This window comes from Oreochromis aureus, linkage group 6 (genome assembly GCF_013358895.1).
Source record: "Oreochromis aureus strain Israel breed Guangdong linkage group 6, ZZ_aureus, whole genome shotgun sequence".
Taxonomy (NCBI): Eukaryota; Metazoa; Chordata; class Actinopteri; order Cichliformes; family Cichlidae; genus Oreochromis; species Oreochromis aureus.
In genome coordinates, this window is record NC_052947.1 from 22374829 (window position 1) to 22395444 (window position 20616).

The following is a 20616-nucleotide window of genomic DNA, read 5'->3' on the forward strand; positions in this document are numbered from 1 at the left end:
ACGAATAGTTTTCTCTGTGTGTGTTGATTTTAATTGATTTTACATACAACACAAAATACATACAATATCAAAATCTTGTAAATTTTTTGACAAGCCTGACATTTTTGGCCTTCGCACTTGACAGTGTGAAGGCCTTACATAAACACCAGAAGGTATTTCTAATCATACCGCTTCTGCGTATAACAGCTTACACTGATACGAGTGCCAAAACCCTCAGGAGCAAGTTTTAGGCTAAATAAATAAATCTAATGACTTGAATAAAGTTTTTATAATATGCATATTATTCATAATTTATTTAATCATACAACAGTAACATTAACATTTTTCTGCACATCACTCTGCAATAGTATATATCAGACAGCTACTACAGTTATATAAACCACACATCTCATCCCATTCATTAGATGGCTGAGTATTAAAGGTCTGAGTCCTTAGACGTCTAAAGACTGCAGACGAGCGTTATATGCAGAACATGACACATTAAGTCAAGCCCTTATATGGAAGCTCATTGGTGTTCAGATCTTTTTCAAATCCGCTTGGTGGGCTTTATTTTTATTTTTTTTGTGATCCAGCACTCTACTGAAAGCCAGTATATACAAGTCTTTTTGATTGGTTGAAAAAGCTTTCCTCAAACAAAGTGTTTTTAACATCATTATCATTAGTTTGAAGAAATAACCAAACATTTTATAGTTTGAAACAGCTCTTTTCAAAATGTGCTGAAAAAATATAAAACTTCTTACTGTTTTTTATACACTCTGATCCAAACACCTCTTAAGCCCCAACGCCCCCTTATACGGGGGCAAAAGGCAGGAGATCAGTTAGGCTTGGGGCTTAAGAGGTTAATTGCTTCCATATTTCATATAACACTTGTTAGGGATACACAAAACATGCAAAACAACATAGCAACATAAAACACCGGCCACACGATATACACTATATGTATATAGTGAAGTACAACATGTTTACAAAAGTTCCCATCATATTTTGTGGCACTGCATTCAAATTTGTGTTGATTTGCTGTAATCAAAGTGAAGATTATTCGCCTTACATGACAAATAATGCGAGGCAAAGATTTAAGTTTATTTGCCTTCTTCTAATGGCAGGCAAATAAACTTAAATCCAATGCAATTACACCTAAAACACCAAAAATGACTGAATATCTGACACTCAAAGTAACATACACTTCCCAGTGGCTGGCACATTTGTTCAGCCCTCCGCTATGAGTAAAACTGTACAAACACACTGAATGTTCACATAAATGGAAGTTGTAGTCAGTGTGTTAAAACCTTAGTTGTTCCAGAAATCAAATACACGCACGCACACACACAATAGTGGGGACATCTTTTTTTTATATATTTTCTGAGTAGAGGTTTTTTGTTTTTTTTTTTAAATACACATTGCGTGATTTCAATAAAAATAAAAACTGTTTTTGTTTAATAAAAAAAAAAAACCTCACATGTAAAAATGCAAATATAATCTTGAGAACATTATGCAACATGTATGCATTACTGTCAACTGTTTGTTGACTAATTAACACTTGTTTTCTGGTAATATCTAATCAGATTTAACTATATATACGAGTACGCTCAGCCCAACATGGTAAAATATTCTCATTTGGCTCTTTGAGCTGACACATACAATATCGTTTTCTTGGTATGTTAAATAACTGCTGAGAAACAGCAACACAAGCATATCATTATTTACTTCATCCCTTAAATAAAATGTCTCTAGGGTTTTTATAGACGTTATCCTTGATGAATTAAAGCTTTAATTAAAAAAAAGTCCTTCACCAAAAATGCCTATTCTTGAGGACATGTATGGGTAAGTCAAACATATGAATCAGAGTCCGTTAGGTTTTCAGTCAGTGTAATCTCAGTTTAAATACTGATCCAGTTTAGGAGGGTCTTGTGGGGAGGTTAGTGAAAAAGAAGTTTATTAAAGAAATCCTAATTTGTGTTCTTGTACCCCTACAACACCAACTGAGTTTGAATAATATGTTTAAAAGGATCATCTGATAAAAGGCTCAGGAGCTCACAAAATCAAGGTGAATGGGTCAAAAGACCTTACACTGGTTCATGCTGAACATGCGCCTTCTGGCCTGTTTCTTGGCCTGGTTAACAACTGTCCGCACAGCGTACTCAAACACCTGCTGCACACCGCGGTTGCTTAAGGAGGAGCACTCCAAATAGCCTTTAGCCCTAACATCTTGAGCCACATGTTTACCCTCTGTTGGTGTGATGCATGTGCCCCGGTGCCCACCCATTTCCCTCAAGTCTGTCTGTGTTGCCACAACCAGCACCGGTACCCTTGGCAAGTGTTGTCGAACCTCATTGATCCACTTGTTCTGGACACTGGCGAGAGAGTGGGGGTTAGCCACAGAGAAGCAGATTAGGACGACATCGGCCTGCTGGTATGATCTTGGTCGGATCTGTTTGAAGCTGTCATTGCCAGCCGTGTCCCACAGCCCCAGGCTGATCTGGATACCGTCCATGTACACCTCCACCCCTGTGTTGTCAAACACTGTGGGCTTATAGGTGTCAGGGAAAGTCTCTGAGGTGAAGCGGACCAGAAGCGCCGTCTTTCCGACTGCGCTGTCCCCGACTAGGACGCACTTAATTGACATTTCCGGAAAGCCATTCATGACTGCCTCCGATTATTTCCCTCCTTAAGTTGCTTGGCCTAACTTTTTTGTTTTGGTTTAGAGGGACGGAAAGTCCGCAAGGCAGACAAAAGCACTGATCAGTCTGTGTGCTGTACTTCCGTATCCAGGCGGTAGTTTTGTGTAGCCCTGTTTGGAGTAAGCTTCATTAATAGATGCTCTACTGCAGTGGTCATTCAGTTTATTGAAGGGACTTACAATGTGTCTCCTCTCACTGACAAGAAGTGTGTACAGGCAGCTCTTCTCCAACAGACAGATTTATATATACGCTTCGCATAACCTCTTAGATCTTCAGGCCATCTCAGCTCGCCTCACTTCCGCATTATGTGCGCAGCAGCTGGTCAGGTTCTGGTCCTTCTCTCTAACCATCTTGAAGATCCTCCTTTTTGTTAGGCAGGTCTAATCTCGGCACTGAAGACCAAGATTTGCTGGGGAAGAGAGATGAAGACACAGCATTTTAAAAACAAGAGGTATCGGAGAGCCCCTAGAACAGTTTGTTCAGCTGAAGCTTCATTTGCACGTCACTCTGTACGTCTGACGAAGTCTTCGCCTACAGCGTGCAGTCTAACATGTAAGATACTCTTAAAACAATATGTTTGCACGAGAGAAAGGATCAGAAAGAAGATGATATGAAATAGGAGCTCAAACAATCAAACTGTCAACCGCTTGAGTCATGTATGTAGAAGATGACGCTCACTTTTGCTTTTTATGATAATTTTAAGTATAAAGATTCAATTCTGTGTCAAAGTTCTGATTAAAACACGGAAGTAAAGACTGCTGTGTTTGGGCGTGACCCAGAATTCACAGCTTTATCCTGTAAACTTTAACAGGTGCTCACAAATAAAATCTCCGAACTCTCAAGCTCACATAAAAGATCCACCTTGCATGTCTCCTTTCTCGATTCTGCAGTTTATACCACAATCTGACATCTGACCAGGGGTGAGGATGTCTCAGTTTAACAAGGTGACAAACATGAATCTCGACAACTAATGACCCAGTTTAACAAAATCTACTGGTATCTCTTCATTATTCACTTTTAAACTGACGGTTTTATTAAAGCAAGCAGCAGACATACCAAGTGACAACCTCAAAACCACCTGCCATGTCACACAGTCATCCAAAATGGAAAGCCCTGCGTAACGCAGATGGGACGCTTTAATCAGTGGTTTTTCCACAGCTCATTTCTCACTAAATTATCTCACTAAAATAATGTTTTATTTGATTCTGTCTGTTGTCAGAGGAAATGATGTAAGCCGTTTACTAAAGATAGGAGAAAAAATGTGACCAATTTGTTAAACTAGTGAACTGTCCTACCATCCTCATCCTCACACAGTGTAGCTATAGTTTAATGTAAAATTTTACAAAACATCCATAGTTCTTATCGATTTGCACTTCTCAGATTTCAGGAACACACTTTAAAGAGCTCATTGGTTCAGTTTTAAAGTTTGACTGCTTAAAAACAAAAAACTAAAACAAAAAGAATAATTTAAAAAAAACTAATAACGACCTTTTTAATTTCTAAAAGATTATCATTTACATAATTAATTGATTGTTAAATTTCAGAAATGAATAGAAAATCTGGGTCATAAAGGCTTCAGATACACGATGTTGTATCAAGACAAAGAGAAAGAGAAAGATAAAGGCGAGAGAGAAGAAGATGGTTCGGCCTACCTTTCTTGTCAGTCTTCTCAATCTTTAACGGGCGGATGCTGGCTGCTGCCGCCTTTGTAGACTTCACAGAGCTGGTAAAAATCACTCGTTAAACTCCCAAAAGGCCCCTCTTATTAATAATAAGAAGCCGGCCCGCTTTTTTGTTTAAACGCCCCTGCCACGGACGCTATTAATTAGGACAAAAACGAGTCGAGATATTGAGGCACCTTCCTAAATAATTGTCTGGTATGCACCGAAAGGAAGTGAGAAAGTACGAGAAAAGTCAAGTCAATTGCATCCGCTTGTTGGAGTGTGGAGGTGTGACTGAGTCTACTGCTCGCCTCCCCCACAGCAGCTGTGCCGTGCGTATCACTTTTTTTCTGTTGTGGATTTGTACTGTTTGCTTGCAACTTTACGCACAGCTGGCGCACGCTATAAAGGGCTTTTATAACAGTGTTAACGCAGCTGAACTAGCCGCTGTGATCGCACTATGATGTGGGCAGTTATTGCAAACAAAGGGCTAAGCTGTGTTTTTTTTTTTGTTGTTTTTTTTTAATTGTCACTAATGAACGAGAAAGTGCATTTAGGTGTATATGCTTATTGCGCCTTATATGCAGAAAGTCCGACTTATTTTCCATTTTTGATGGGAAAAAGTGGGATTTACAGCTTTAAACTATAAAGATTAAATAAAAGGCAGTGCTGGTTGAAACTGAAGTGAGTGAGTTTGAGTAATATAACAGCTCAAAGGAGATGAATTATTTTTTTATGTGCAAAAACGTATTAAATTTTTACTTTTGTTTCCACATTTTGTTAACATTGCGAGTTAATGGTAACTTTTACACAATGCGTTGACAATATACTTGTACAATGTACAATATGTGGACAAATTACGCAGCATATATACAGAGACAAACCCGTCAACGTGTGGACAGGAGTGCGTGTAGATGGGTGCGAGCAAGTGTTATGTGCGAATGTGTTTTACTTAGTTCAGTGTAGGAACAAGACTGTGCAAAAGGGAGACGATCGAAGTGATTTTTTTAAAACCTTAAAAATGGTTTTACCCCTCTGCGCCTCTCCGAGGCTGCGCAATACAAAAACAAACCACCATCAGGGGCCTCTCTGGCAGCTTAAGCAAGGTCAGCGATTCTTTGGTTAATTCGTTGAAACTGTATTTTGAACTTTGATTTACTTTCATATCTATCTGAAGAATGCACAGTGAGTAACTTGTGTCATGATACCTTAGCCTCAATCAAAGATATTTATTTACTTGCAACCCCAGTTTCCAAAAAAAAGATGTTGTGACATGAGTAAATGGACAGAATCCAATTATTTGACACATTTTTATACATTTACATGAAAATAGTTCAAAGACAACCTATAAACTTGTCTTTGTTGTTTTCTTTATGCCATTTCAAAATTAGTTGCCATTATTACATAAAAAGAAACAGAAACAGTGGCAACAAAGACTAAAAACGTGTTATATTCTAAAGAAAAAGAGAAGGTAACATAAACCCCACAGCTAATTAGGTTAATTGGCATTAGCTTGGTAACATGACCTGTTACACCATGACCTTTCACTGATGAGAGGCTGCTGGTTCCTCTAACAAGGTCCCCTCAATTCAGAGTTACATAGAGCACAGAAGGGATAATCCTACTCTTTATACTGACCTAATGTAGATGTGACAGTAATGATTTAATCAGGAATGAGTAATGTAATTAAGTAATGTTGATTACTTAATTACCCCCACCCCCATTGCTTGTGATTTGTTGGGATTGGGTTAGGATAGGGGAGGTTCAGAGGATAGGCGGGGGAGGAGGTTTTTGCTCATGAAAAGAGGTAGTGAATGTATAAAAAGCACTGTCGTTCACAATGTATAGAGTTAACTTGTCTTTGATTTTATAAAGTATGTGTGGAGAACAAAAACAGATGCTGAGAAGTTCATGACTGAAGAGTGTGTAGAGAAATGATTTAACGAAAATGTTTTGTAGTGTAAATTTATCAAGAATTTGAGGAATTCACAATTTAACTACATGATATGATGAAAACATTCAGAGCATCTGGGGAAATCTTTGTACACGAGGCACTAGGTTAAAAACTCACAGCGCTAAATGGCCACAATCTTCAGCCAGATTTTTTTTTTTTAGTTCAAATTACTGCAAGGACTCAGATATTTCTGTCTACAAACAAAACTTTTAAAATTACCATAAAAACAACTAAAAAAAAAACAAAGGGAAAAAAAAAATCAGAATTTGAACTCGTCTTTGAAAATCATGCACACAGACTGAAGAGGAGCAGGACCACCTGGCATGTTATCTGTGCACCGATCAAAAGCGCACATACAGGATAGCATGAGCAGTTTGCACATGTGTGAAAACAGCACTGTTGCTAAACAATATAGAAGTACTGTGAAGGAAAAAAGCATAGTGCGTAAGTTTATTTAAGCAAGATAATACCACACCACATACTGCATTTATTTATAGCAGGTTCACTCTGTAATAACAAACTCCAGGTGCTCAACTAGCCTGATGACTGTAACTGTAAAATATATTTTACATATTAGAGATCTTTTATATTTGTAACTTATTCAAAAACAGTAAATGTAAATCACCCACACAAAAGCACAGAAATATTAAACTGTAAGTTTTATTTCACAATACCGTATCTTCTTTAAAAAACACATAAACAACCAAATACAAAAATACAATGTTCTTTATAATTTATGTGGTCTCAACAATATGTACATTCGGTAAAAGCCGTCAACACTGTTGTTACACATTATCTGAAAAATATTATAGAGAAGCTATTTTAAAACTACAAAACTAGAATTCTAACCATTACAATACAGCTGGTGCAAAATATGGCACAATGTGTTTTTTTTTAAAAACTACAAGGAAAAGCACTGGAAACAATCATCAAACTTAGAGTTCATCACCTGAGTGTCAATATATTAGCAGCAAAACATTGTTGCTTGGACTTGCGCAAGAGTAAATGAAGAGCATTGGGTTGCAGAAGCAGCTGCTGAGGCAAAAAAGGGCGATTTCTGCAGAAATCACAGTGAACGTTCTTCAAACTGCTCAATGACACCACACACTCTCTTTCCTTCTGAGCACTGGGCTTCATGAAAAAAATAGCATCAAATTATTAAACTGTGTAAATATTTTTGTCATATTACTTAAAATCCTGGTGAGAAACCTCCAAGCAGACAGCATGCCATCAGGTTTGAAATAAAGCGTTATAAAACACTTACATGTTTAAACAATTAACAACTTAATTGAAATGGAGATTTGTAATCTTTAAAAAGATTTCTTAAAAATACACACTATAAAACAATTAAATATAAAATATGCACGTTTCACACCATAAACACGGGAGAAAACTCGAAAGGGAGAGCGAGTGAGTATAGATCAAAAAAAAAAAAAAAAGCTGAGACAAGTAAGACTGATGGTGGCGGAGAATCATACTAAATAAACGGTAACAGTTGTATTGTGGCGTCGTAGAAGTGGAAGGTGAGAGATAAAGAGAGTGTTGTCCTCCATAGCAGCTTCAGTCTGAACACAATAAACGGATTCTTTCACTTCAAAGAGACCAACACAAGACCCGGCTTTGGCTCAGTGAACCTGAGAGATGCAGAGATACGAGAAAAGGTGGGTGAAGATGAACATGTAAAGCATGCAACATGTCTTGAGTGTGCGTGCGTGTGTGCATACCTGTAGTGTTTGTTAGTGAGGTAGTCTATAACAGCGGGACGGATGCGTGCCACGCCCCCCTGGCTGCGGTTCCCTCTTCCTGTGATGACAGAGAGCTGAGGTCGGCACAGACCCTGCTCACACTCTACACCGAAAGAGGCCAAAGAAGAAGAAGAAACACAAGCAGAAAGATTACAGTTTACAGCAGCAATAACGAACGCAAACTCTGAAGGGGGCATGGAGTAACTGCGCTTTCTAACAAGCTGCGTGGTCAGTGTCCTGCTGGGTAATGATGTACACCACCGGCCCTGTCCCTGGTTAGCGCCTGGACTCGAAGCAATATCCAATCACTTTTACACATTCAGTTCAGAACATCTCAACTTTTTCTTTTCTTTGTTACAAACCAAGTAAACTGTAGTACAGGTGTCAAGTCTTTTTTAAAGTAAAAGCGATTTTCAGACATGGAATATGTAACTTTGCTGGGGGGGTGGGGTTTACACATGGCAGCCACCACACTTGTGTGATCTTTGGCACCTGGTGACTGAGAGAAAGGCAGACATGAGACGGGGGCTGTGATAATGTATGTACGTATTACAGAGACTGTAGAGCTCGCTAACGTGTTTCTCCTTGTACTGCTGCAGCTTTTACACTTTTCTGATGACATTTCATTCAGACTTGGGCTCTGTTGCAATGTTACTCCGTCCAATAATGAGGACAGTGTGTGTGGGGGGGGGTTTCACCTAAATGTCCCCACATGGTGTTATTCTGACATGAGTGACGCGTTCAGTTGCCACAGATTAACATTAAGGCATTTGTGAAAAGGGCATCTGTAACAAGCTACCGTTTACTGAACAGATAATAGTTTAAGCACCTTTGGTTTTGTCCAGTAAGACCTGAGCCAGATGTTCCAGGGCCTCATTGACGTGTAACCCATGGAGGTCCAGGATATTGCTGGGCAGCAGCGATGAGTTGACCCTCTCAAAAATCTGAACTGCTGCACGGTGATTTGCCTCACGCATACGCTGGCCATGGAGGTGCCCCTGAAAAAGCAGAAAGAAAGACAAATTGAACTAAAAAGGCACAAATATATGTATTTAATTAGTTGCTAAATATTCAGCAACAGTAATAATAAAATGTTGTGCTTCGTGTTGTGCTCAGTCACTCACCTGCTGTGCGTAAAATGAGGCCACTTCTTTGCGTCCCTGCTTGTAGGCCTCTGCAGCCTTAGCAAAGCTCTCGAGCTGTCGGCTCCTCTGCAGTCTGGCCTCGGCCCTGAAGTCTTCATAATCTGGATCTTCTGTATCCTGATAATTGGGTATGGCTGATTCTACGGCCCTCTGCTTCTGACAAATTAAAAGAGCAGAGTGACCAAGACACACTTTTAAGGGTGTGGAAAATTAAAGGTGGCTTACTGTCAGCTCTCTGCATTTGCTCAGATATGATGTTGTACTGTAGGTAAACATATTCTATACATTACTTCTTTCTATTTTTCTGAGAAAATGGAAAACAGGTGCAGCAATTTATTGGAACACATGCAAACATAGATGGAAATCTAGTTTATAAGTCAAAAGAAAGTCAGTATGTGTATGACCACCTTTACACCTCCAGACCTATGTCAGGTCTTTGCTGGGTATTTCTTTCCTATTTTTTAAGGACATGACTGTTGAATACTGTTCAATCTGATGTAGATAGTTTTTAAAGCCAACACCTGTTCTTTTTTCTCTACTTGTGCAGTTTCTTCCATTTTTTTAATTATTATTTATTTATTTATTTATTTATTTATTTTTAGGGATAAAATGCACACCATTCCAAAATATAAGTTTCCAGCTGGTAAAAAAAGAATACTTTTATGCCAATCGAACTGTTATCTTTGGCATTTTTTGTAAATTTTACTAAAGATATGAGAACAAATTACGTGTTCTGCTAGTAATAATGTGCAAAATTAAAAATGGATTCTTTGCCAAGTTGCCTTATGTGTTATGGTTTATCCTTTTTTAATTCTTCTTTATGCTTCAATGATTCATAGTACAGTCTTCAGTGGCTTAAACTGAAAAAGCATTCCTTTGAAAATGATCATGTACAAGGACTGGACTGAGAATAAGAGAAAAGGTAGCCAATGTTAAAAGAAACCCCTGGAAAGGCCTTCAGAAAGCCTGGAGAGCTACTGTTCAAGAGCACTTTAAATAAATTAAAAAAAAAAAAAAAAGTCTGGCTGCTACGAGGCAAAGAAATGACTGGTGGCTCAAGACTTTTGCACAGTACTTCTACAAGTTGAATCTCACAATTCAACTTGTCTGTATTGTAAAATGATCATTGTAGAGCTGTTGCAATGAAACAGAAAGGGATTTCTCCGACATCCAAATATGGAAAATACAAGCAAAAAAGATCGAGACAGTAATTCAACAGTTCATGTTTTTCCACCTGTGAAACAGATGTAATATATATATATATGGCTGTATATGTGTTCAGTTCTCTGTTGTTTTCATTCTCTGCCTGTGTTGTGAATACCTTTTCCCTCTCCTTGCTGGCTGGTCTGTGGTGGTCAGAGCGAGGAGCTTCTGGAGCAACTACAGTCTTCACAGGCTCCTCGTTCAGCAGAGAGCGAAGAAACAATTCTGCCTCCGTGAGGCTGTAACTAAACAAAACAAACAAAAACACATTAGCCACTAAAATCAGTACAACAACAAATGTGTAGAGAACTATAAAAAGTTTCTCAAAACAATGTTAAAGTTCAGTGTTACAGTTGTTTTCTCACTTGTGGTCCCGGAAAATGTCCTGCAGAAAATGCCTGTCAATGGTGGGGAAGAGGGCATACAGCTGCTTCTCTTTCAAAAGCGTGGCTCCGTTACGTTGGTCAAGGTCTGCACGACTTTTTCTGGTCTAAAAAAAGAGCGTTGGACTTTAAGATAAGGATATCAAAGCAGAACAAGATCATTAAATAAAATCTAAAACATCTGCAGGTGCAGTAGGGGTGCATGTTACCTTCTCTAAGTTGTTCTGCAAAGCCTGTTCTTCTTCCATAATCTCTCTAAGAGAGACAAGCGGACGGGACGCATTCCAGTGATCCATGATTGGCATCGGACCGCAAGCCTCTGGGTGGCTGCCCATTGACGTGTGCTCATCCGTGTTGATCAAGAAGTTTGCTGACTGCGTCTGGTCTCGCGACCCAGTTTTTCCCGCCTGTGAATCACCCCAGTGAACCGAACCTAACAATCCAGAAAAACTGTTAAGTCTGTGCATGTGCTTTATGTCACTGCATATGCACTGTCATGCCTGTGTACTGTATTCAACAGAGTATTACTCATATGCTGAACAGATTATTCCTGAATGTCATTTAAGAGTATTTTGGTGTGTATTAAACTTACTTTCCTGAAGCAGGTGAAACGAAAGAGCAGCTTGTCTTTGACTTTCCTGAAAAACATAAATTATACATGAATGCAGCAACTGAGATTCACGCACAATAAATTACAACAGAGTAGGAAAGAAAATTTAAAATCAATCACTGAGCTACCAGAACTTTTTCTGTAATTTTACACATTTATCAAATTGAAAAACTGAAAAAGGCTTTTGAAATTGCACTTCTTTATCTTATATTCCCATATCTCGAGGATTAAATATGTAGTTAAACATCTTTACACTGACAGAAAGTGGAGTTTCACTTGTCTGGCCCACTTAAGATCAAAGCGGGCTGTTGACATCTCTGTATTAGACCTAATGCAGGTGAAACAGTAGTTTAATCTCACCTGGATGGTTTCCTTCCACTTCTGGTGGAGCAGCTTAGCAAGGTTCAAGTCCATCTGCACTGCATAGTCATCTGCAGAGCATGAACCTGAATAAAAATCAAGCAGGACAGATACAATCATGTGAGTTCTGAGTAGCAGAGAAGAATAAAAAGACTTCTGAAATCATCAGTTTAACAATAACCAAAGGCATCAGTCGGATCAGTTAACAGAGTACGAAACACTCAAATCGCAGAACCAGAGAGCGACGGCAACACTTTTGTAAAAAAAAGAAACGTGACATCACACCCAGATTAACAGAACACCAGTTTGGAGCTGCAAAAGTGTTTTAAGTGATTCTTTTACAGTTACTTTACTCCTTTTTGGTGTCTACAGCTGAATGAAACAGCATCAGTGCAATTTAAGAGACCGTCTCTAAACTGCGTGCTTTTACTGCATCTGTAAGAGTAATGATATAACGCCCCTCTTCACCCTGGCTTCATCCATGACCAATCACAATAAGGCCTTAAGTTTGACATTTCTTGGCTGAAAACCTGTGTGTTAGTTACCTGGGTCTACTCCCACAGGGCCAAACAGTTCAGTTAACTGCAGTGCCAGCTCAGTGGGTAGTTTCAGCTCCACACTCTGAATATCCAGGTGATGTCGGCCTCGTGTCTCCTCTCTCCTCTGCTTTTCCTCTCTCTCCTCTCTCTCCAGCTCCTCGAGCTCAGCCCACAGCAGTCGGTTCATCTCTTCCATGTTGGCAATCTCGTCCTCAATCTCAGCCCCTGACTTTTCAATTATTGCATTATCTGAGCTCCCACCCCAAGCTCCTCTTTCCTGGTCAGACTCTGATATTACTTTGGGTTCAGCGCTGTCACTTCTCTCTCTTTCCTTTACTGATTCAGGAACACTGAGATCTGTTTCGGGAGCTTTTTCTGAATCTGGGATTGCATCAGGATGGTTTGTGACCAGAACAGCTGCTCCTCCAGAATCGGACACATCTATATTATTTTGGCTCTCTTCTGATTCACTGACTGTCACACTGGTTGATTGCTGGGTCTCCACCTCAAGCACCGCTGGCTTTTCCTTTGGCCAATCTTCAGGATGATCCTCATCCAACATATTAGGACACGAACTGCTTTCTACAGCCTGACAGGAAGCAGCACACAGATCAGATGTGTCGTGGATGTGAGCTCCACCATCCTCCTCTTCACCATCTTCATCTCTAAAGAACCTTTCTCCAGAGTCCAGCAGCAGGTTGGTGGTCCACTCTATGTCCTGACTGCACTTGTCATAAAGGTCTTCTAAAGTGTCAAAGCTAACGAGCCTAAAATGACGACTGAGAACACGCAGGCTCTCGAGACGGTTTTGTGTCAACCCGAGCTCTTTTTCCTCCAACTGTGTGCCTTTCTCATGCACCACACGGTACGGTACCTCTCTGTGGCCAGATGGGTGAACTGCATCTGCTGCAGACACGGCAGAGGAGAGCTCTGGCACAAAACGAGAAGAGTCGCCGTACAGGACTCTGATGTCACCGGTGGCCACAGAGTCGGCTGAATCATCGGGGTTGGTTTGACGATTGAGACGCCAAAGAAGGGCAAAGTCTTGAGGTTCTGTCTGTGTGAAGCAGCCAGTATCTGCCAGAGTAGGAGGGGTAGGTGGCTGCAGGGATGCCTCAGATTTAGACAAATCCAAGTTTGGTTTAAGATCAAGACTAGTGTTTGCATTAAACTTGGTTTCACCAGCTGAGCCACTATGGCAACAGTCTGAGTTTTGAGCTGTGGTGTTGGGACAATCTACGGACAGGGGGCAGTTTTGAGTGAAGGTGAGTGCGAGTTTGCACTGCTTCCCTGACCTACGACCCTGACGCAGTTTTCCCTCCTGACCACCTCCGATGGAGGGGCTGCTTTCTGTTTCCACAGAGCCTTCACACACAGGACTCTGACAAGTTTCACTCATATATGTACAATCAGCCTCTGCGGCAGTCTCTCGGTCATTCTCAGTGCATTTACTCATATCCACATGAGGAGTGGCCTCATCTTCAGTACTGTGGCTTCCTGTATCACTGTTACATACATTTGACTCTAAAGTTTTGGAGCTGTCTAACAAATCCGTGGCAAGAGCTGAAGTTGGATTTTCTTTGTTGGCTGAATTTAGGTCTGCAGTCTCTGGCTCCGTAGTATTCCTTTCCTCATCCTTAGGTCCTTCAGTCTCGATTTTAAATCCATCTGAGTCATCAATTCTTGATTCCTGGCCAATACAAGAGTCAGCAGCCTTCCAGTCTAACACGCAGTCTGGTAAATCACCTCTGCTGACATTAATTGTGTTCTTGTTTCGTTTTCTCTCTTTACTGTTAGATCTGCTGCTGTGGGATTCCTCAGAGCTTCCATCTGCCTCGTCCTCTCTCTCGGAACCTTCTCCAGAACTCAGAGAAAGGAAGGGAGAGTGGGAAGAGCTGGTTGAAACTGTGGCTACGCCAGTCTGGATCAGATCAAGAAGCTTCTGAACCTCAGTTAAATCCGGGCCTGGCTGTGCTGGCTGTGCTCTTATTGCTTTTTCATAAACACTGGCTTCTTGACATGCGTCTTCATCTTCCCTTCCATGTACCTCGTTATATCTTTCTCTTTTTCTTGCCTCCCGCTGCATAAGAGGCCCTTCACATGGCCAGTCTCCCACAAAGTTCAATGTTTTAGGCGTGACCTTCTCTTCTTCGTACCTCACCACCTCGAATCTTTTTACTTTCTCCTCTCTTATCATTTCTTTCACCTTTGTCATGCTGTCTACTTGGTTAGTGTCTTTCACCAGATCTGCAGGCTCCATCCTCCTGCTTGGTCTTTCTCTCCTCACTCTCTGTCCAATAGACTCAGCGAAAGCCACAGGAATTTCATCCCCACACTGATCTTCATTCATCACCGATTCTACTATACAGTCTGGCATTCTCTGCTCTAATACTGGGTGATTTCGCTCTAACTGAGCATCTAGCTCAGAGTCTAATTCCCCCAAATTCATATCATCATTTTCATCAGAAGTTTCCGGGCTGTCTGTAGGTTTTTCTCCAAGGTGTAAGTTGAGAGACTCAGTGGATTTGGGGCTGCCTTCTCTGGGCATTCCCACATCTCCAGAAAAACCAACAGACGACACATCTGGGAGAGAGGAAAAGAGCTGAGAGCTGGATGTCTGACATCCTTCAGCTAATCTGGGCTGACCTACAAGGTCAGGACAAGGTGCTTCACAAGATGCGAGCCTGAAGGAAACAAAAAAGATACACAGGCACGGTCAGACGTTTACATACATTTATCATGGGCATGAAAGTCTGGTAATTTTGGCCTTTTAATTATTTCTTTGAATCAGTCTTTTCCCAGAGAGGAATGATTGTACAGCATGCATCTTTAAAGACTTTTAAAATCAAGAACTGAGTGCACAAGTTTAAATTTATTCAGGATTTTCTCTAAAACTCACATACAAGCTCAAATATACACATATAACATAATTTCTCAGGCATATGGGACGGTAATTTTGAGTGAAACTCACTGTGAGATTCTGTTTTGCAGAAGAACCTGTTGTTTCCGTTCAGGCATCTGTGAACCCATGATGGACTGGACTGTGACGAAGCGCTCATATCCTTCAAGCATGCGGCGGATTGTTTCCACGTGTACGTTATGTGTAGTACGCCTGCACAGACCACCAAAAAAGCAAAACTGAAGGGATGAAATTTTTTCAAGCAACATTTTCAAAAAAATCATTTTCTACACTGAAACCATAGGCTGCTGTAATTCCTCTGTTACGCTCACCTCACCAGTTCTTTGGGCTTATGTTTCCACCGGGTGTCTGGCTCTTTGAACAGTACCTTATAGTCATGTTTTAGCGCCTAGGAAAGATTAAGGGAAAATCTTTTTGTGTAGTTCATAACCAGTTTATGCATACTTCAATATCCAGCCACTTATTATAATAACTACACCCTAAATGTTCAGTTTGCCTCTGGACTAAACTGGACTGCATGTCTGAAAACACATATAGTAAGGAGAAATACGGTCTTAAAAGCCTTTGCACATTTGCAGTGTTGTCTCTTAAGTTTACTGATAAGATGACTGACCTGTGCAACATATGGTTTCATCTCCCAGCCCTGCATGTTGGTATTATCAATGATGATGGGATTATTCCCCTTCTCAAAAGCCTCCTTAGCTGTGGGACAAGAATAAGGGAGATAAGCCACAGTGCAATTCTTCCAATAGTACAACAGAAGCTGAAAAAGCATAAAGCAATCAATAACAGAGATTTAAAAAATTAAAAAAGGATCACAGAGAGTGTTTCACTTGCTATCACTGTGTGTGTGTGTTGTTTACCTCGTTTATGGTTCCACTCATGGGCTTCCCCCAGGACAGTGGGGTCAAAATTATATTCTCCATTGTGATTGAAATAGTCGTCGGTGCTTAGTACAACTCCGCCTGGGTTGTTCTGTAGCAAGGCTCTGCAAAGACACACACGAAGTTTAAATGCAACACAGCTGCTGATTACTGTAGCAGAAATCATCGACTCCTCCGGAGCAGGGGTTGCTGAAGTGTTGCTTAGATTGTGTCTCTGCTGTTTCAACATAATACCGGCTTTGTTGTAAACTACTGGTGAATCATCTCTCCAATGACCCGTAATCTTTTTTTACATTTAGATCATGTGAACATTTTATCGTGTTGGTTGTCACTCTGGAACAGAGTCTCTTCCCTGTCTTTAAAACATCCAACACAAGGTTGCAACATACTATTCAACTAATGGAAACAGGCTAAAGTTGTGAAAGAAGATTTCCAATATTTCCTACAGTGCTTGAGCAACAGTTCTCCAGACATTCTGAAGGTCTTTCAAATCAGTTGCTTTTTCACTCATCCTTATACCGAACCATTTTTAGAGGAATGTTTTTTGCTACTAAAAACTCTGACCTATGAATCATTCGACCATTAAAATGGGTGTTGTGTTTATAAATAACAGATGCTTTAGCAAAGAAGCTATTTTAAATTGTATCATTAGGCCCTGTGTTACCAGCGGCCTGAACCTAGCCTTCAAGAAGCCTGGAGAACTAATTCTGAAGTAACAAAATTACAAGAAAGCTTGCCTAAGACACCAGGGTGTCTTGGAGAATAAAAGTGGTCATAAAAAATAGTACATTTCAAGTTCCCGAGAACAGAACAAACTCTGTTTTTGGCTCAAAAACTGCATTTCAGTTTGCATGTTTGAATAAATTCCTGCACCCATTTCCATTTTCAAAGCAAAATGGAAATGAGTGGTGGCTCAAGACTTTTGTACAGTGCTATATTTAAATAATATGTCAGTAATTTAACAACAAATATTTTATCTTTTCTGGTATTTTTTTAAGATATTTAAATTTCACTGTTGAAGTATTATTTGTAGCACTTTGTAGTAAAATATAAAAAGAAAAAGGAAGACACACAAGGCAGGAGAATCTAAGTTTTGCACATATATATGTTGTAAAAATAGAAAGGCCAAAGTTTGTTGCTAAAAGCTCAAATCTTACCTAGCCAAGAAATCTAAACTGAGCACCTTATTGGCTGATTTAAAAAATAGGTTTGCAGAAAAACCTCCTATTACTTTTTAGGCCATCAAAACATTCCTACCTTGCCAAGGTGGATTTGCCAGACCCCGGAGCACCCCGCAGGAGCACAAGCACCTTCCCTTCCAAACGAAGCCTGCTGTTGCGGGCAGGAAGCTGTGGGGGCGCAGGCTGGGCCCAAGACTTTGGAATAGTAGCAGAAGGTTTGAGAGGTGCTTGAGAGAGAGGGCCATGAATCAGATAGGGGACAGACAAATATGAAGGTGTTTGAGCCACGGGAGTAATAAAGGCCGGCATCTGGTTTCCATGCATACGAGGAGAAAACACTGGTGCCTCCAGGTTCCAGTGTTTTGATAAGTGGTCGAGCTGCTCCGGATTCACTGTGTTCATCTTGGATCTCGCTCCTCTGTCGGAGTGCATGACCCCAGCGTTCTCTGAAAGAGTGTGTGTCAGGTCTTGCTTTTTATACACCTGGAAAGCAGAGGGACGCCCTGAAGCTGCCAGGTCCAAGGCAGGTTTTGGGGTGTTTGCAGATGTTTCTGTTGTCAGGTGTGTGAAATCCACTACAGGTTGCTGCCCTTCTGTGCTCTTTTGTTCCCATGTGCTGAGCTGGTCGAGCGGAGAAGAAGCTCCAGATTTATGCTCTATGAAACGTCCTTCAGGGCCAAGCCGCTCAGCAGAGGGCTCTCGAGATCCATGGTTCAGGCTGGACTGAAGCAACTCAGGGAGAGCTTGCTGAGGAAGTGGTGGTGGAGGGAAAGAAGAAGAAAGCGATGCACCAGAAGATAAATATTTGCTGCTGTGGTGCTCCTTACCAACATCCTGTTGCGCAGCTAGTGTCTCTAACTCTTGATCAACCAGCAGGTCAAGCTCTTCTGTCAGCGGGTTTGAGGAGGGAGGAGAGGAAGGCTTCTGTGAGGGTTCAGAAAAGTGCTGTGGGGCAAGCAAGGCTGCAGCAGTGCGCTCAAAGCCAGAAACAGAGGGTGGGGCAGCGACTGTGTCTTCAGCAGCCACAGAAAGTTCCAAGAGGGAGTCCATTGCATGTTCAACTATGACACAAAAAGACAGATAAGATAAGCAGAACGGTTTCATGCACATCTTAAATGTGTTAAAATGGCACTCAATATCTGAGTGCCATTTTAACACATTAAACAGCTTATACAGAGCAAAGTAAAACCACTGATTTATTTACTCACTGTAGAGTAAAATCTATGGATCAGCCACAGCATGAAAAACTGATGATTTGTTACTTGGTAGCTATGAATAAGCTCCATATGTTTGCTCTTCAGTGACTTTACATGCTCAGGTTGTCAGAAGAGCATAAGCAGACCAGGATGTCAGAGGTTCATAAGGAGACTTGTCAGAAACAAATCTGGATTTGTTTTGGATTTTAGACCTTAGACAGGTGAAGCCGTTACACACAGAGTCACGGATGTTGGATAAATTACTTGCTGCACAGCTGCCATCTTTAAGTTGGATCCATGCCTATCCCAGCAGACGCTTTTTATTATTTTATTATATTTTATTGTATAGCTCCTGTTATATCTGTGCATGTATGAGGAATAAATATGCGCTGCAAGTTAATGTGAGTACATAAATCGTCATTACACGCGAACAGAATTTTAAGTGTTTCTGAGACTATAAATATGCTAACAAAATAACACAGACAGCATATGTGGTCTGATATTTTCGTGCATCATCTTGTTGTGGGACTTCAGGTTTTACTGGAGAGCAATCCACCATAGCACCTCTGCTCCTGGACTATTTAAGGTGCGCCTTTATCCAAAAAAAACAAAATGGAAATTACAAAATGACTGATGGTAGTCTTTGTGCCTTTGTATTGTTATATGTCGGTCCTGATCTGCCTACAAAGCGTAGTAAAACGCCTCAGTACTGTCAGAAATGCATGACTAAGAGGCTACACTGTACACAGCTAACTGGTTAGTCAAGTTACAACAAATACCTTTCCCAAAAGTAACACGGCGCGTCTGTCACGTTACCTTTGAAGTCACACTCGGAGAGCACGATGTAAATAACTTCGGGGTCCAGATGTGAGAACATCTCCTGCATGCTTCTGACGATCTCATCGTTGACGGTATTGGGTGGAAAGTTGCTGGACATACCACCGCCGTGTCCCTGCTGTAGTGGGTAACCCGTGCTCTGACCGAGGTTTCCCCGCTCATTTGGACCGCCGTCGGGGAGCCTGCCCGGACTCTGGCCGTTTTTCTTTCTCCGAGGCATTCCGTTGGTCACCAGCTGCTCTCATTGGCAGCTAACAGAGCTAGCCAAGTAGCCTATGACCTACAGGAGGACGGGTCAAAGCTGAAAACATGTTGTAGCTCCAAAGTGCAAAAACTCTGTAATGCTATCTATAGCAGTACGAACGACAACACAAGTGCACCGGAAGCAACCCACCGGAAGTCAAAAGGGTAACTTCAAAATAATAGGCTGTTTCTCAGTACGCCTACTTGAAACGCCCACAGATTTCCATGGCCTTTCAGAAAAATGTCACACCCTGCTGTGGAAGCTTGTTTCCGCCATTGAAAAAATATATATATCCATACGTCAGAGTTTCGGGTAATCATACGAAAATTCGAGTTAATTGCAAATTAGATATAATTACATAATTTATATTTATTAACTTAAACATCTGAGAAAATACCTTGCGATTTCAAATTATCAAGTCAAACTTTGAGAATATGCCCCCAAAATAAAAATCAAATAAACAAGTAAATCAAATAAAAACTAAATTTTCCCCGTTTTTATCTGTTTTAGACAAGCTGAGCAAAAGTAGCAAAGACTGAAAATTACTATTGCCTCCTTAAACTGTTAGATCGGGCATGCCCAAAGTAACCTCTTTTCAGTCACTATGTGTTTATAGTTATTATTAATCAGCGCCCCCCACCCAACCCCAGACTCTGGAACCTTCCCTTTGAGCCTGAGATCTGTGGGCTTTTTGATCTCTTTCAGAAACCAGCTAAAAACTCATCTTTTTCAACTTGCTTTTGAGTCACTGTTTGTTTCAATGTTTTGGCATTTTGATTTTTTAATTTTGGAGCACTTTGGGATATTTATCTTGAAGGGTGCATAAATCATTTTTACCTAATTATGTTTACTTTTTAAAGGTAGCAGATATAATTGTTGACAGAACCTGTTTTACCAAAGACATGAAAACATAATAGCCATAATGAACTGATTATGTTATACTGAAAGTTAAAATGGCAAGGATGGATTCAGTAACTGTTGGGATTTATTATAATAGCATATACGCATTATAACCATTAAACACTCTCCTCACTTATAGATAATCAAAAATATCCTCATAATTATTTATTCATCAG

General features: G+C 40.5%; 2 protein-coding genes across 3 annotated transcripts; both read right to left on the reverse strand.

Moving 5' to 3' along the window:
- Positions 1 to 253: 253 nt before the first annotated feature.
- rhoh (ras homolog family member H) lies at positions 254 to 4605 on the reverse strand. Its single transcript, XM_031728145.2, has 2 exons — positions 4331 to 4605; positions 254 to 3087 (listed from the first exon to the last, which is right to left on the reverse strand). The coding sequence occupies exon 2, from the start codon at positions 2639 to 2641 to the stop codon at positions 2054 to 2056; it is 588 nt and encodes a 195-aa protein (XP_031584005.1). The 5' UTR covers positions 2642 to 3087; positions 4331 to 4605; the 3' UTR covers positions 254 to 2053.
- A 2330-nt stretch (positions 4606 to 6935) lies between these two features.
- On the reverse strand, positions 6936 to 19675 carry n4bp2 (NEDD4 binding protein 2). Of its 2 annotated transcripts, none has more exons than XM_039613771.1 (16): positions 19276 to 19675; positions 17340 to 18324; positions 16062 to 16186; positions 15812 to 15900; positions 15510 to 15586; positions 15250 to 15390; positions 12285 to 14962; positions 11740 to 11825; positions 11362 to 11407; positions 10979 to 11202; positions 10752 to 10876; positions 10505 to 10631; positions 9163 to 9336; positions 8868 to 9036; positions 8018 to 8141; positions 6936 to 7927 (listed from the first exon to the last, which is right to left on the reverse strand). In XM_039613771.1, exons 1-16 carry the CDS (start codon positions 19514 to 19516, stop codon positions 7882 to 7884), a joined length of 5457 nt encoding a protein of 1818 aa, XP_039469705.1. In that variant the 5' UTR covers positions 19517 to 19675; the 3' UTR covers positions 6936 to 7881. The 2 variants fall into 2 exon arrangements, with proteins under 2 accessions (XP_039469705.1, XP_031584006.1); XM_031728146.2 differs by having other exon boundaries at positions 9163 to 9339.
- Between the last annotated feature and the right edge of the window lie 941 nt (positions 19676 to 20616).